The 15,322-nt window shown below is 42.2% G+C and overlaps 1 protein-coding gene across 1 annotated transcript in view; it reads left to right on the forward strand.

Annotated features, from left to right (window-relative positions):
* Window positions 1–15,322, forward strand: part of mocos (molybdenum cofactor sulfurase) — a 316,151-nt gene that overhangs the window by 32,097 nt on the left and 268,732 nt on the right. The window contains exon 2 of the mRNA XM_041184888.1: window positions 13,650–13,739. Coding sequence (XP_041040822.1) covers window positions 13,650–13,739 — 90 coding nt within the window. The remainder of the gene's footprint in view (window positions 1–13,649; window positions 13,740–15,322) is intronic.

The raw sequence follows: 15,322 nt of genomic DNA on the forward strand, positions 1-15,322 counted from the left end.
ATATCTGGAGATACCCTTGACTTGGCACCACATTCAAATTTACGACCGATAAGGTGAAATTCACGCCACAGAGATCACTAGATCTTTGTGTGCAGTTTTCTTTGAGGTCATTGATGAACACTGTTACCTCACCCACTGTTGCTTCATTGTTGACCCTAAAGTTCTAGCCCTTGTCTGTTAAAGTTTTTTGCAGACATGCTCATTGTTTGCCAAATATTTATTTTTGTGTTCCCTATATCTAAGCCCAAATCATTTATGTGAAGGTTGACTTTAACCTTATTTGCCAGTGGAAATGAGGCAAAAAAGTAATTTACTCAGCTGCCTGGAACTCACCCAATTCCCATCATCTCTGATATTAACCTGTGGGATTCTGCAGGCAATGAGACACCTGTCTAAAGTAGGTGACAGCCTCATCGATATACACAGGATTTTATTACATCACTAGGAACCCAATGACATGTAATCCAGGGCCAGAGTAGGGAAGTTGTCAGAGATTTTCCACTAGGCTGAAGCAGGTCAGCAGCTACTGAAAAGGATAAAGAGGCCCTTCGTATAATTGTAAACTATATTTGTGGGGCCAGTAGCAGTCTGCTCTCTATGGGATTTTGCCCTCACAAATCCTTGCCAAAGATCAAGAGATTAACTATGGCAAGAGTAGGACCTATTAGAGACCAGAAAGGTAACCTATGTATTGAGGTGGAAGACATAGGCGTGGTTTTTAATGAGTTCTTTGCATCTGTCTTTACAAAAAAGGGGGACAATGCAGACATTGTGGCTCAGATCTTCTAGTCAGTGGTAGAGCAGGAGTGCACGCCATTGCCAACTTTTAAAACTGACCCCTAACCTTTTTACGCTGGAGCCTAAGGATCTCCCTGTCCCGGTTCCAGCTTGGATCCAGTGATATGTGGAACGGGGAGATCACTGGAGTGAAATCAAGCTCCCTTTTTCATCATGAACTGAAGGTCTGTCTTCAGCTCATTAACTTGAAGAGTTTTCAAATCTCTTTATTAGGGACCTCCCCTGGCCCCACCTCTAACTCTGACACTTCTCACCGCCTCCCCCCCTCCCCCCCCGCCCCCACCACCCCCAACCTGACTCTGCTCACCTTCCTCTCCTGCACCACCGACAATGGTTAACCCCTGCCCTCCACACCCTTTGACACTACTGACAATGGTCAGGCTAAGGACCCAGGGTTCTGGAACGTGAGCTGGGAGGGATGTGCGAGGGATGGGAGGGCATTGTTGGGAGGGGTTGGGGATGGGAGCATTGTTGGAAAGTCAATGAGTAGTATCAGTAGGGCAGTAAGTATTGCTGGGAGTGGGGTGAGTCGGGTGGATGTGTGTGTGAGCAGTATCGGGCGGGGGCTGAGTATTGTTGGAGTTGCCATGAGTTCTTTAGTGCTTTGACACTCCGCTTGATTTTCTTGGAGCTGTGCTTCTTGGCAGGCTTTGCATATGCTAGGAGCAGCTCTAAGTAAATCAGTGTAAAAACCAGGATGAGTATAGGGCAAACTGCCCAAGTTTGCATGGTTACAGGTCCTGGGGGGATCCATCAGCGAAGGCTTTCATGTAGCTATTTCTGAGGTATTGGAAGTTCCTGGTTCCAGCTTAAATCAGCTCCCCGGAACTTGCAATGCCATTGTGACCTTCAATAGCAATGAAAGTCTCAACTTTTGCGACTATTGGGACCATTAGATAAGGAGGAGGAGTGTGAAATATTGGGTGGGGTAAATATAGTGAGAGAAGGAATAAAAGGTTCTAGCATCTTTGAAAATAGATAATTTGCCAGGTTAAGATGAAATGTATCCCAGGCTATTAAGAGAAGCAAGCGACAAAATAGCAAAAGTCCTGACCATCATTTTCCAAACCGCTCTGGCTACAGACGTGGTAGCAGATGACTGGAGGATCAGAGGACAGATAACTGTTGTCTAAAAATGGAGAAAAGGATAGACTGAGTCACTACAGACCAGTCAGCTTAATCTTGGTGTTGGACTAATTATAAAAAATATTCTGACAGATGGTATTTATTGTCATTTAGATATAGAATCATAGAGGACAGTCAGCATAGATTTGTTAAGGGTAGGTCATAACTTACTAATACAATTTTATTTTTGAAGGGGTAACAAGGAGGGTCCATAAGGCTGGAGTTTACATGGATAGCAAGGATTTTGACAAGGTTCCACATGGCAGCCTGGTCAGAAAAATGTAGATTAATTGGATCCAAAGAAAAGTGGCAAGTTTATTCCAAAATTAATTTGGCAGCAGGGTGTTTTTTTGACTAGAAGATTGTTTCCATTGGGGTTTTGCAGGGTTCAGTACTAGGTTCCTGTTTTTTGCCTTATATATTAATATTGCGGGTATCATTAAGAAGTTAACAAATGATACAAAGTTTGGGTGTTTGGTTTATTTTGAGGAATAAAGCTGTAGACTGCAGGAAGATATCAATGCACTTGTCAGGCGGGCAATAAAGTGGCAAATGGAATTCAATCTGATGAAGTGTGAGATAATGTGTTTGGGGAGTGCAAACACAGGACAACACAATAAACAGTAGAAAATTGAGAAGGGTAGAGGAGCAGAGGGACCTTGGAGTACATGTCTACAGATCGATCAAGGTATCAAGACAGGGAGATGGGTGATTAAGAAAGCATACACTTATTAGCTGAGGCAAAGAAGAGCAGGGTGGTTATGCTAGAACTGTGTAAAACATTAATTAGGCAATAGCTGGAGTACTGTCTATAATTCTGGTCACCATATTACAGGAAGGTGGTGATCACACAGGAGATGGAGCAGAGGGAATTCATGAAATGTTTAAGCTATGAGGAAAGATTGGGTAGACTGGGTTGTTTACTCTGGAACACAGGAGACTGAGGTATATAAAACAAGGAGGGGTCTAGATAGAATGGACATGAAGGGCCTATTTCCCTTTGCAGAGAGATCAATAACTAGGGGGCATGGATTTAAATAGAAGGATCAGGAGAGAGCTGAGGAGAATTTTTTTTTCGCTTAGAAGTTGGTGGAGGCTTGGAACTCTGCCTGGAATGATGATAGAGGCAAAACCCTCATGGCATTTAAAAAGCACTTGGATATGCACTTGAAGTGCTGTAAGCTACAAGACTACAGACCAAGAATAGAAAGTTGGATTAGACTAGCGAGCTCTTTTTGTTCTGGCAAAGACTCAGTGGGCTGAATGGACACCTACACTATAAATTTGTATGGTACTATTTACTTGGGAACCTGTGGCTAAGCCAAGGGCCCTGTAATCTTTGGATACAAATGCTTTCTTCATGTTTGTTCTGTGTAGGGAGTGTACTAATAGCACTTAAATAAGTCCCAGGAGTTAAAATACCCCAGATCTGAAATTTAGCCCAGCAGCTATTTTTCACAGCCATCCATACCTTTCCTGCCAAAAATCAGCTTCAGGTTGAAATCTATCCCAAGTATTGAAAACAAAGATGGGCTCAGCACTGACCAATGAAGTACACCACTTCCAACCCTTTTCCAATCCAAACAACAGTGATTCACCCTGCAAAAACTCAGCAGGTCTGGCAGCATTGGCGGAGAAGAAAAGAGTTGACGTTTCGAGTCCTCATGACCCTTCGACAGAACTTGAGTTCGAGTACAAGAAAGAGTTGAAATATAAGCTGGTTTAAGGTGTGTGGGGGGGTGGGGGGGGCGGAGAGAAAGAGAGAGAAGTGGAGGGGGTTGGTGTGGTTGTAGGGACAAACAAGCAGTAATAGAAGCAGATCATCAAAAGATGTCAACAACAATAGAACAAGAACACATAGGTGTTAAAGTTGGTGATATTATCTAAATGAATGTGCTAATTAAGAATGGATGGTAGGGCACTCAAGGTATAGCTCTAGTGGGGGTGGGGAGAGCATAAAAGATTTTAAAATATTTAAAAATAATGGAAATAGGTGGGAAAAGAAAAATCTATATAATTTATTGGAAAAAAAAAGAAGGGGGAAACAGAAATGGGGTGGGGTTGGGGGAGGGAGCTCAAGACCTAAAGTTGTTGAATTCAATATTCAGTCCGGAAGGCTGTAAAGTGCCTAGTCAGAAGATGAGGTGTTGTTCCTCCTTGAAGGCCCTCACGCCTTCTCCTCCCTCCCAGAAACATGATAGGGTCCCCCTTGTCCTCACTTATCACCCCACCAGCCTCCGCATTCAAAGGATCATCCTCCGCCATTGCCGCCAACTCCAGCATGATGCCACCACCAAACACATCTTCCCTTCACCACCCCCCCCCATCGGCATTCCGTAGGGATCGCTCCCTCCGGGACACCCTGGTCCACTCCTCCATCACCCCCTACTCCTCAACCTCCTCCTATGGCACCACCCCATGCCCACGCAAAAGACGCAACACCTGCCCCTTCACTTCCTCTCTCCTCACCGTCCAAGGGCCCAAAAACTTCTTTCAAGTGAAGCAGCATTTCACTTGCATTTCCCCCAACTTAGTCTACTGCATTTGTTGCTCACAATGTGGTCTCCTCTACATTGGAGAGATCATATGTAAACTGGGCGACCGCTTTGCAGAACACCTGCGGTCTGTCCGCAAGAATGACCCAAACCTCCCTGTCGCGTGCCATTTTAACACTCCACCCTGCTCTCTTGCCCACATGTCTGTCCTTGGCTTGCTGCATTGTTCCAGTGAAGCCCAACGCAAACTGGAGGAACAACACCTCATCTTCCGACTAGGCACTTTACAGCCATCCGGACTGAATATTGAATTCAACAACTTTAGGTCTTGAGCTCCCTCCCCCATCCCCACCCCCTTTCTGTTTCCCCCTTCCTTTTTTTTCGAATAAATTATGTGGATTTTTCTTTTCCCACCTATTTCCATTATTTTTAAATATTTTAAAATCTTTTATGCTCTCCCCACCCCCACTAGTGCTATACCTTGAGTGCCCTACCATCCATTCTTAATTAGCACATTTGTTTAGATAATTTTAGATAATATCACCAACTTTAACACCTATGTGTTCTTTTGTTCTATTGTTGTTGACATCTTTTGATGATCTGCTTCTATCACTGCTTGTTTGTCCCTACAACCACACCAACCCCCTCCACTTCTCTCTCTCTCTCTCCGCCCCCCACACATACCTTAAACCAGCTTATATTTCAACTCGTTCTTGTACTCAAACTCAAGTTCTGTCGAAGGGTCATGAGGACTCGAAACGTCAACTCTTCTCCGCCGACGCTGCCAGACCTGCTGAGTTTTTCCAGGTAATTCTGTTTTTGTTTTGGATTTCCAGCATCCGCAGTTTTTTTGTTTTTATCTCAGTGATTCACCCTGACCCTTTGTTTCCTGTCATCAGCTTAAATTTTAGTTGTTACATTTCCCCTTATATCATACAACATATGCTTTCTAACAAACCTCCTGTCAGACACGTTATCAAAAACCTTATGTAACCAGACTTAGTTCACTATATTATCTATACTAACATACAAACATACAAAATTAGGAGTAGTAAGGCTCCTGACCCCTCAGATCTGCTCCGCCATTCAATAAGATCATGGCAGATCTGATTGTAACCTCCACGCCACAATTACAATTTTGCCTACCCCCAATAACCTTTCACCCCCTTATTTATCAAGAATCTATCTACCTCTGCCTTAAAAATATTTAAAGACTCTGCTTCCACTGCCTTTTGAGGAAGAGAGTTGCAAAGACTCAAGGTCCTCTGAGAGAAAAAAATCCTCCTGATTTCTGTTTTAAATGAGCGACCCCTTATTTTTAAACAGTGAACCCTAGTTCTAGATTCTCCAAGAGGAAACATTCCTTCCACATCTACTCTGTTAAGGTCCCTCAGGATCTTAAAGGTTTCAATCAAGTCGCCTCTTATTCTTCTAAACTCCCGTGCATACAAACCAAACCTGTTCAACCTTTCCTCATTAGACAACTTGCCCATTCCTGGTTTTAGTTTAGTAAAACTTCTCTGAACTGCTTCTATCCCATTTACATCTTTCCTTGGATAAGGAGACCAATAATGTACACAGCACTCCATATGTGGTCTTATCAGTGCCCTGCAAATGAAGCATAACCTCCCTACTTTTGTAATCAATTCCCCTCACAATAAACAATAACATACTATTAGTTTTCCTAATTACTTGCTGTACTTGCATACTAGCCTTTTGTGATTCGTGCAGTAGGACACCCAAATCTCCCTGAATCTGAGCTTCATAACCTCTCACCATTTAGGTAATGTGCTTTTTTGTTCTTCCTGCCAAAAATGGACAATTTCACATTTTCCCACATGGTACTCCATTTGCCAGATTGTTGCCCACTCATTTAACCTTTCTATGTCACTTTGTAACCTCCTTGTCCTCTTCACAATTTACTTTCCTACCCATCTTGTGTCATTAGCAAATTTAGCAACCATACCTTCGGTCGGTTCATCCAAGTCATTTATATAAATTGTAAAATGTTGAGGCCCCAGCACTGATCCCTGTGGCACACCGCTCGTTACATCCCGCCACCCAGAAAAAGATCCATTTATGGCTACCCACTGTTTCCTGTAAGCTAACCAATCTTCTAGCCATGCCAATATGTTACCCTCTACACCACAAACTTTTATTTTCCGCAATAACCTTTGATGTGGCACTTTATCAAATGATTTCTGGAAATCCAAGTACAGTACATCCACCGTTTCCCGTTGTCCACAGCACATGTGACTCCTTCAAAGAGCTCTAATAAGTTGGTTAAACATGATTTCCCTTTCACAAAACCATGCTGGCTCTACATGATTGCCTTGAATTTTTCTAAGTGCCCTGCTATAATATTTTTAATAATAGCTTCCAGCATTTTCCCTATGACAGCTATTACGCTAACTGGCCTGTAGTTTCTTACCTTCTGTCTCCGTCCCTTTTTGAATAAAGAAGTTACATTTGCTATTTTTCAATCTAATGGAAACTTGCCCGAATCCAGGGAGTTTTGGAAAATTAAAGCCAATGCATCAACTATCTCACTAACAACTTATTTTAAGACCCTAGGATGAAGTCCATCAGGACCCAGGGATTTGTCAGTCCGCAGCTTCAACAATTTGTTCAATATCGATCTTCTGATGATTGTAGTTTTCCTGAGTTCCTCCTTCCCTTCCATTTCCTAATTTGCAGCTGTTTTGGGATGTCACTTGTATCATCTATAGTGAAGACCGATGCAAAATATCTGTTCAATTCATCTGCCATTTCCTTATTTTCCTTTCTTAATTCCCCAGACTCACTTTCTATAGGACCAACACTCACTTTAAAAAAAAACTTCCTACTTAAATATCTGGTGAGAAAGTGGTGTTGAGGTAGATGATCAGCCATGATCTAATTGAATGGCAGAGCAGGCTCGACGGGCTGAATGGCCTACTCCAGTTCCCCTGTTTCTATAAGAGCTCTCCACTATCCGTCTTTATATTTCTAGCTAGCTTCCTCTTGTACTCTAATTTTTTCCCTCCTTATTAATCTTTTTGTCATTCTTTGGTGTTCTTCATACTCTGGCCAATCTTCTGACCTGCCGTCTGTCTTTGCACAATTGAATGCTTTTTCTTTAAGTTTGATACTGTCTTTAACTTTTTTAGTTAACCATGGATGGTAGGTCCTCCCCTTGTGTGATAATGGATTTTTACAAAAAATATTTTTGGGGAATATTTGATTATGCTGGAGAAAGGTTATTTGAGACAGGTTGTTTGGGAGGTTTAAGACATAAAAGGATAGAGGCATTAGGTTTGTGCATTTGTAATAGATATTATGGTGGTTTGAGGTACAGGTAAATAGGTTGGATCTAACATTTGCAATTTTAGATAAGTTGAGGGTTTGTTTGAATATCAAAGGGAAGTCAGAGTTGACAAGAAATATTTTTGCATCTTACAGGAGTTCCATGGGTAAATAAAAGAGGGTATATTACATTTTTTCGACCTGAAAGCAGAGACAAAATAGAAACATGAAAGATGTTATATTTGTAAGGATTTGCATTTCAAACAGCTGTGAGAACAATGGAACCTGAGATGGAAGTGGGGAAAAGGTATTTTAGAGTTACTGTGGAGAGCTTAGGGGTTGGCTGTTGGTTGTTGGCTATGTGAGGAAGATCTCCTAGAAACAGCTCTAGGTTGGGAGAAGATGCAGTTTGAATCAGCCATCCAGTCAAGCCAGAAAAGTCTTGGGCTGCAAAAAGCAGTCTTGTTCTGAAGTCTTGAATTTTCCACGGCAGAGTGGAAGAGAAATTAAGAGATCCTGTGGCATGCTTTTATTAACACTACAGTAATTAGCCTTGTGTAGCATTACTGGATTTTTATAGTTAAACATCTATAAGGGAGTGTTGCCTGGAAGGTGTTTACTTGTGGGTCTAACCAAGTAGGGAGGGAGTCTTTTGGGGGAATGTTTTGTAAGACTAATTTTAACTGTGTAACTGCAATTTTTTGTGCTTAAGTTTTCTTTTTTTCTTGTTAATAATGCTTTTACTTTTAATTTTTAAAATGCCAAAAGTATCACTGGACTTCTTGCTGCTGAGATCAGTACATTTTCTTCACATTTCTAGAATACAAAATAAAGGGTATGGCCCGTAGGCCAAGTTTCCCTCTTGGATTTGGTTCACTCAGCAATTAACATGAGCTGTGGTTGCAGCACTTGCAAGCTTTGTTTCTCATTGGAATGTATCCATTCTGTGTATTTTGAAATATCCCTTTAAAAGTCTGCTGCTGCATCTCTATTGATCTATCCCTTAACCTCAGCTGCCAGTTCACTTTAGCTAGTTTTGCTTTCATGCCCTCATAGTTCTCCTTATTTAAGTTTAAAGTACTAGCCTCGGACACACCCCTCTCCCTCAAATTGAATGTAAAATTCAATCAAATTCTGATTGCTGCCACCTAGGGGTGCCTTCACTATGAGGTTATCAATCACTCCTATCTTGTTGCACAATACCAGGTCTAGTATAGCCTGCTCTCTGGTTAGCTCCAGAACGTGCTGTTCTAAGAAACTATCCCAAAAGCATTCCATGAACTCTTCATCTATGCTATCTTTGCCCATCTGATTTTTCTAGTCTTTATGTACATTAAAATCCCCAATGATTATTGCTGTGCCTTTCCGACAAGCTCCCATTATCTCTTCCTTATACTCAGTTCCACCATGTAGTTACAATTAAGATGCCTCTACATCACCCCTACAAGTGACTTCTTGCCTTTAATCATTTCTCATCCCAACCCATACTGCTCCGACATCCTGGTTTCCTGAACTTAGGCCATCCCTCTCTAATGTGCTAATACTATCATTAATTAACAGAGCCACCTTTTGCTAACTTCCTGTTCCTCCTAAATGTCATGCACCCTTCAACATTCAGATCCCAATCTATGTCATCCTGTAGCCATGCCTCTGTAATGGCTATCTGATTGTACTTATTTATTTCTATTTGAGCTATCAGTTCATCTGCTTTGTTTCGAATGCTATGTGTGTTTGGATACAGAGCCTTTAGTTTTGTCCTTTTACTATTTTTGTAACCTCTAGCCTTATCTGCTGATTTATGCTTAGATTTGTACTCTCTGCCCCTTCCTGTTACATTTTGTTTATCATTTCCCATATTAGTACCTCTCTCTCTCTTGACTTGTCTCTACTCTTTGGTTTACCACATCTTCCCAAATTTGATCCCTTGCCCCCACTATTTAGTTTAAAACTTTTGCTACTTCTCTAGTTATTGGCTCGCTAGAACACCAGGCCCAGCACGGTTCAGGTGTCCTAACGGTACAGCCCCCACTTCCCCCAGTACTGATGCCAGTGACCCATAAACTGGAACCCACTTCTCCCACACCAGTCTTTGAGCCACGCATTCATTTTGCTAATCTTATTTGCCCCATGTCAATTTGCACATGGTTCAGGTAATAATCCAGAGATTATTACCTTTGAGGTTCTGCTTCTTAATTTGGTGCCTGACTCCTCATTCTGACTATGCAGAACCTCCTTCCTCATCCTGCCTATGTCGTTGGTACTTGCATGGACCATGACAACTGAATCCTTCCCTTCCTACTATAACTTCCTCTCCAGCCCTGAGCAAATGTCCCAAACCCTGGCACCTGGCAGGCAACATAGCCGTCTGGACTCTCGCTCTTTGTTACCGAGACCAGTGTCAATCTCCCTTACTATACTGTCCCCTACCACCACAACGTTCCTTCTTGCTCCCCCAACTTGAATGGCTACCTATACCACAGTGCAATGGTCAGTCAGCTCATCTACCCTGCTGGCCCCCACTCCCATCTAAACAAGTTGGAAGAACATCAAACCTGTTGGACAATTTGCAGAGGTTAACACCCTTGCACCCCTGTGCTCTGGGTCTTCTAACCTGCCTCATCTGTAGTCACATCCTCCTGTCCCTGACCACCTTCCAAGTCAGAAAGCCTTATCCTAAGGGGGTGTGACTGCCTCCTGGTACATAGCATCCAGGTAACTTTCCCCTTCCCTAATGTGTCGCAGTGTCTGCAGATCAACATCCAGCTCAGTGACTCTGAGCTGAAGCTCCTCAAGCTGCAGGCACTTACTGCAGATATGTTTGTCCTGGATCACACTGGTATCTAGAGGTCCCACATGTTGCAGCCATGACACATCACATGTTCTGCTGTCCTTATGTGCTTTAATTGACTACTTAATTATTTTATTCAATTATTTATTTTCTTTTATGTATCTATTAATCTTACCACAAACTCCTGTACTATTTGAACCTTATGAATAGAATAGACCTTAACCATTTACTGGCTACTCACCTGATACTCACCAAAAATGTAGTTCCTCCCCCTGTAATAGAGCAAGAACCCACACCTGCAGGGTGAAAAAGTTAGAAAAAAAAGGAGTACCTCTCTCCACTCCTCACCGAACTCCCTCAGCTCACCAAACTTTCTCACTGTGTTAAGGTTGCACTCCATTCTGTGGCCACTGCTTGAAGAAATCTATTTATCTATCAATTATGACTTACCTCTAATAACTCCACACTGCTGTCCTTGTTAATCGATGCATTTCAACATGCTCACTAATCTTGCCTTGAAATGTGGACAAGAGTTTGCACAAATCTCATGTTAGTCAGTTCACCCTTCTGCCCCTTTTTGAACTGGGGGTTACACCAGGTACTCCAACAGCACAATTTAGCTGCTTAAGGAGGATTGAAAAATTGTGGCAAATGTCCTGTGCTGTGTTCTCTGATTTCAAGAGCCTAAAGTTTTTTTATTCGTTCTTGGAACGTGGGCATCACTGGCTAGGCCAGTATTTGTTGCCCATCCCTAATTGCCCTTGTTCAGAGGGCATTTAAGAGTCAACTATATTTCTGTGGGTCTGAAGTCACATGTAAGCCAGAACAGGTAAAGACAGCAGATTTCTTTCCCTAAAGGACATTAATGAACCAGATGGGTTTTTATGACAATCGATAGTGGTTTCATGATCATCATCAGACTTTTAATTCCAGATTTTTATTGAATTCAAATTCCACTATCTGCTGTGGTGGGAGTTGAACCTGTGTCCCCAGAGCATTACCCTTGATCTCTGGATTACTAGTCCAGTGAGAATGCCACTATGCCACCACCATCAGGGCAAATAATGGCCCATGATGTCTCATGGATGCCCAGTTATAGGCTTCCAAATCTACCCTGAGTCTGTCTCATAGAATCATAGAAGCCTATAGCACAGAAAAAGGCCCTTCAGCCCATCAAGTCTACGCTGGTCAAACAAGTACCTATTCTAATCCAATTTTCCAACACTAGGCCCATAGCCTTGTATGTCATGGAAACGCAAGTGCACATCCAAATCCTTCTTAAGTGTATGTGTCTCACTTAGTGTGGTGGTATTGGCGCACTGCATAATGCAGGATGCCCTTACCATGGAAGGTAGTCTTCTTCAGGTGCTGTTGTGAACAGATATTTTGGTGGCAGATACGTTGTTGAGAACGCGGTAGTGCAGTGAAACCAGAAAATGCCAGAATGCAGATCAGGTTGTATCTGTGGAGAAAGAAACAGAGTCAACTTTCGAGTTTTAACTTTTGAGTTGATTACCTTTTCCCAAAGTTAGTTTGTAAGTAAATACAGCGGCAGGTAAAGTGGTGGCGGGGATGGAGGTTGGTGGGGGTGCGTGGGGAGGTGATGAACAAAAGGGGAAGTCTGAAATGGGGAGAAAGGCAGGTGATGTTAAATGCCCCAAGGAATGAAGTTGCAAGGCAAAAGGGGATGGTAATGGGACAAGCAAAGTAACAAAAGATGGGCTTTGAGGAAGCGTAAATAGTAATAACAAAATCATCACCGGCACCTGTCATCTGAAAAAAGTGGGGGCAGAGATTATGATCTGAAATTGTTAAATTGAAGGATTGAGTCCAGAAGGCTGTAAAGTGCTTAATTGAAGATGAGGCGCTGTTCTTCAAGCTTTTGTTGAGGTTATTCCTTATGCTCCATGTGACACAGGTCCAGTATGGTATTTAGGTCCTCCGGGATTTGGATCACTTTAGTCTGTCATAATATGACAAGCCACCCACGGTGAACATTAAAGTTTCCTACCTGGAGTACATCAATTGAGTATGATAGCCCAGTAGTTATAGCACTAAAATAGTGATCTAGATGCCATGAATTCCACTCTCATCATTACAAGTTGTGAAATTGCAATCAACAGATCTGGTAATCTGTGGGCCAGCACCAGAATATGGCCATGAATGCTTTGTAAAAAGCCAACTTATTCACTAATATACTTTAAGGAAGGGGATCCACCACCGCCCCCATAATGGGAGTCCAATCCCACACTGTATGATTAACTCTCAATTCCCTCAGAGTAATTAGAAATTGTCAATAAAAGCTGCTCTGTTATTTTAAAAAATAGTTGCTGACTGCTAAATTTGCTCCTATTTAAATTTTTGTGTTAGGAGACTCTGCAGAAAGTAATGAAAGGTTAAAGTGCACAATTGTGTTTTAACTTTCTATATCCATTTCTGAAATATTTAAAAGGAATGTTTTATCTGAGCATTCAACAATAGTTTAAAAACACCAGAATGGTTTAGCTTGAATATAAGACCTATCCATAAACCTTATTTATTATAACAATCACTGCCGTTTTGATAGTTATTCAAATGAGAAAAATGTGGCACTGTTTTCTTCTTTGAAACTAAAGCTGCTCTGGAATTGCCTTTGTAGGAATTATTGTTTCCATTTTCTACAAAGTCAAAAAATCAGTTATTGTTTGTGAGGCATGTTAAATGTCTTGGGAGTTTTGGTAGTATAGAAGAAGTGCTGAAATAAAAATGGATTTTCAGCTCACCTGAATGGTTAAGATCCCAGATTTGATCTAGAGTCTGCTGCGTTAACTGATCTGAGTAGGAGAAGCACAGTTGATCTCACTTCTCCCCTCCTGGGAGAGGGCACACTGTGTTTCTGCTGTTGTTCACTATTCATTGTCCCCAGATGGAACAGCATGGAGAAGTTGGGTTTGACAAGATTGATTTCTGTTGTGTTGTCCCTCAACTGTGAAAAACCCTGCGGACGCTCTGTAGGATCTTGTAGGAATAATTTGTGAGGAAGAAAGTGAAGGAGCTGCAGTATAGTAACCTATCTTTCTCTCTTGGATATTGCCGATTGCGTTTTCTGTTTTTATTTCAGATTTCATTTTTACAATATCTTAATGCCAAAAAAGTTAACCCCGACTTAATTTTTCTAGGAATCACTTACCTGGACCATGGAGGTGCAACACTTTATGCACGTAGTCAGATTCATCACTTTTACCAAGAACTTGCAGAAAACATCTATGGTAGGATCTTGGCAATAATTTCTAAGTTGTCTTCAAATTTGAAATGTTTCATTGCAATATAATAGGAATTTTGCTGTCATATACATTTTCCTTAAATCCTTAATATCATCTTCCATTACCTGCTTTTGAAAAACTTAAGAACTACTTCTAGTTCAATATTTAGTTTAATAGTTCAACCATTTTTGTTCTATCATGAATATTGTTTTCCATAAATGGTGGTTAGGATGAATACACTTTTGTATAAAAAAGGCAGCAGCTATGACAATCTATCAACATAAAAGCAGACTGTAAAAGCTTCACAAAAGCAAAAACAGAATTACCTGGAAAAACTCAGCAGGTCTGGCAGCATCGGCGGAGAAGAAAAGAGTTGGCGTTTCGAGTCCTCATGACCCTTCGACAGAACTTGAGTTCGAGTCCAAGAAAGAGTTGAAATATAAGCTGGTTTAAGGTGTGTGTGTGGGGGGGGGTGGAGAGAGAGAGAGAGAGGTGGAGTGGGGGTGTGGTTGTAGGGACAAACAAGCAGTGATAGAAGCAGATCATCAAAAGATGTCAACAACAATAATACAAAAGAACACATAGGTGTTAAAGTTGGTGATATTATCTAAATGAATGTGCTAATTAAGAATGGATGGTAGGGCACTCAAGGTATAGCTCTAGTGGGGGTGGGGAGAGCATAAAAGATGTAAAAATAAATAAATAAATAAATATTTTTTTTTTCTTTTTCTCTTTTTATAATGGAAATAGGTGGGAAAAGGAAAATCTATATAATTTATTGGAAAAAAAAGAGAAAAGGAAGGGGGAAACAGATAGGGGGTGGGGATGGGGGAGGGAGCTCACGACCTAAAGTTGTTGAATTCAATATTCAGTCCGGATGGCTGTAAAGTGCCTAGTCGGAAGATGAGGTGTTATTCCTCCAGTTTGCGTTGGGCTTCACTGGAACAATGCAGCAAGCCAAGGACAGACATGTGGGCAAGAGAGCAGGGTGGAGTGTTAAAATGGCACGCGACAGGGAGGTTTGGGTCATTCTTGCGGACAGACCGCAGGTGTTCTGCAAAGCGGTCGCCCAGTTTACGTTTGGTCTCTCCAATGTAGAGGAGACCACATTGGGAGCAACGATGCAGTAGACTAAGTTGGGGGAAATGCAAGTGAAATGCTGCTTCACTTGAAAGGAGTGTTTGGGTCCTTGGACGGTGAGGAGAGAGGAAGTGAAGGGGCAGGTATTGCATCTTTTGCGTGGGCATGGGGTGGTGCCATAGGAGGGGGTTGAGGAGTAGGGGGTGATGGAGGAGTGGACCAGGGTGTCCCGGAGGGAGCGATCCCTACGGAATGCCGATAGGGGGGGGTGAAGGGAAGATGTGTTTGGTGGTGGCATCATGCTGGAGTTGGCGGAAATGGTGGAGGATGATCCTTTGAATGCGGAGGCTAGTGGGGTGATAAGTGAGGACAAGGGGGACCCTATCATGTTTCTGGGAGGGAGGAGAAGGCGTGAAGGCGGATGCGCGGGAGATGGGCCGGACACGGTTGAGGGCCCTGTCAACGACCGTGGGTGGAAGAAGGAGGACATGTCAGAGGAACTGTTTTTG

The sequence above is a fragment of the Carcharodon carcharias genome, chromosome 3 (genome assembly GCF_017639515.1).
Source record: "Carcharodon carcharias isolate sCarCar2 chromosome 3, sCarCar2.pri, whole genome shotgun sequence".
Lineage (NCBI taxonomy): Eukaryota > Metazoa > Chordata > Chondrichthyes > Lamniformes > Lamnidae > Carcharodon > Carcharodon carcharias.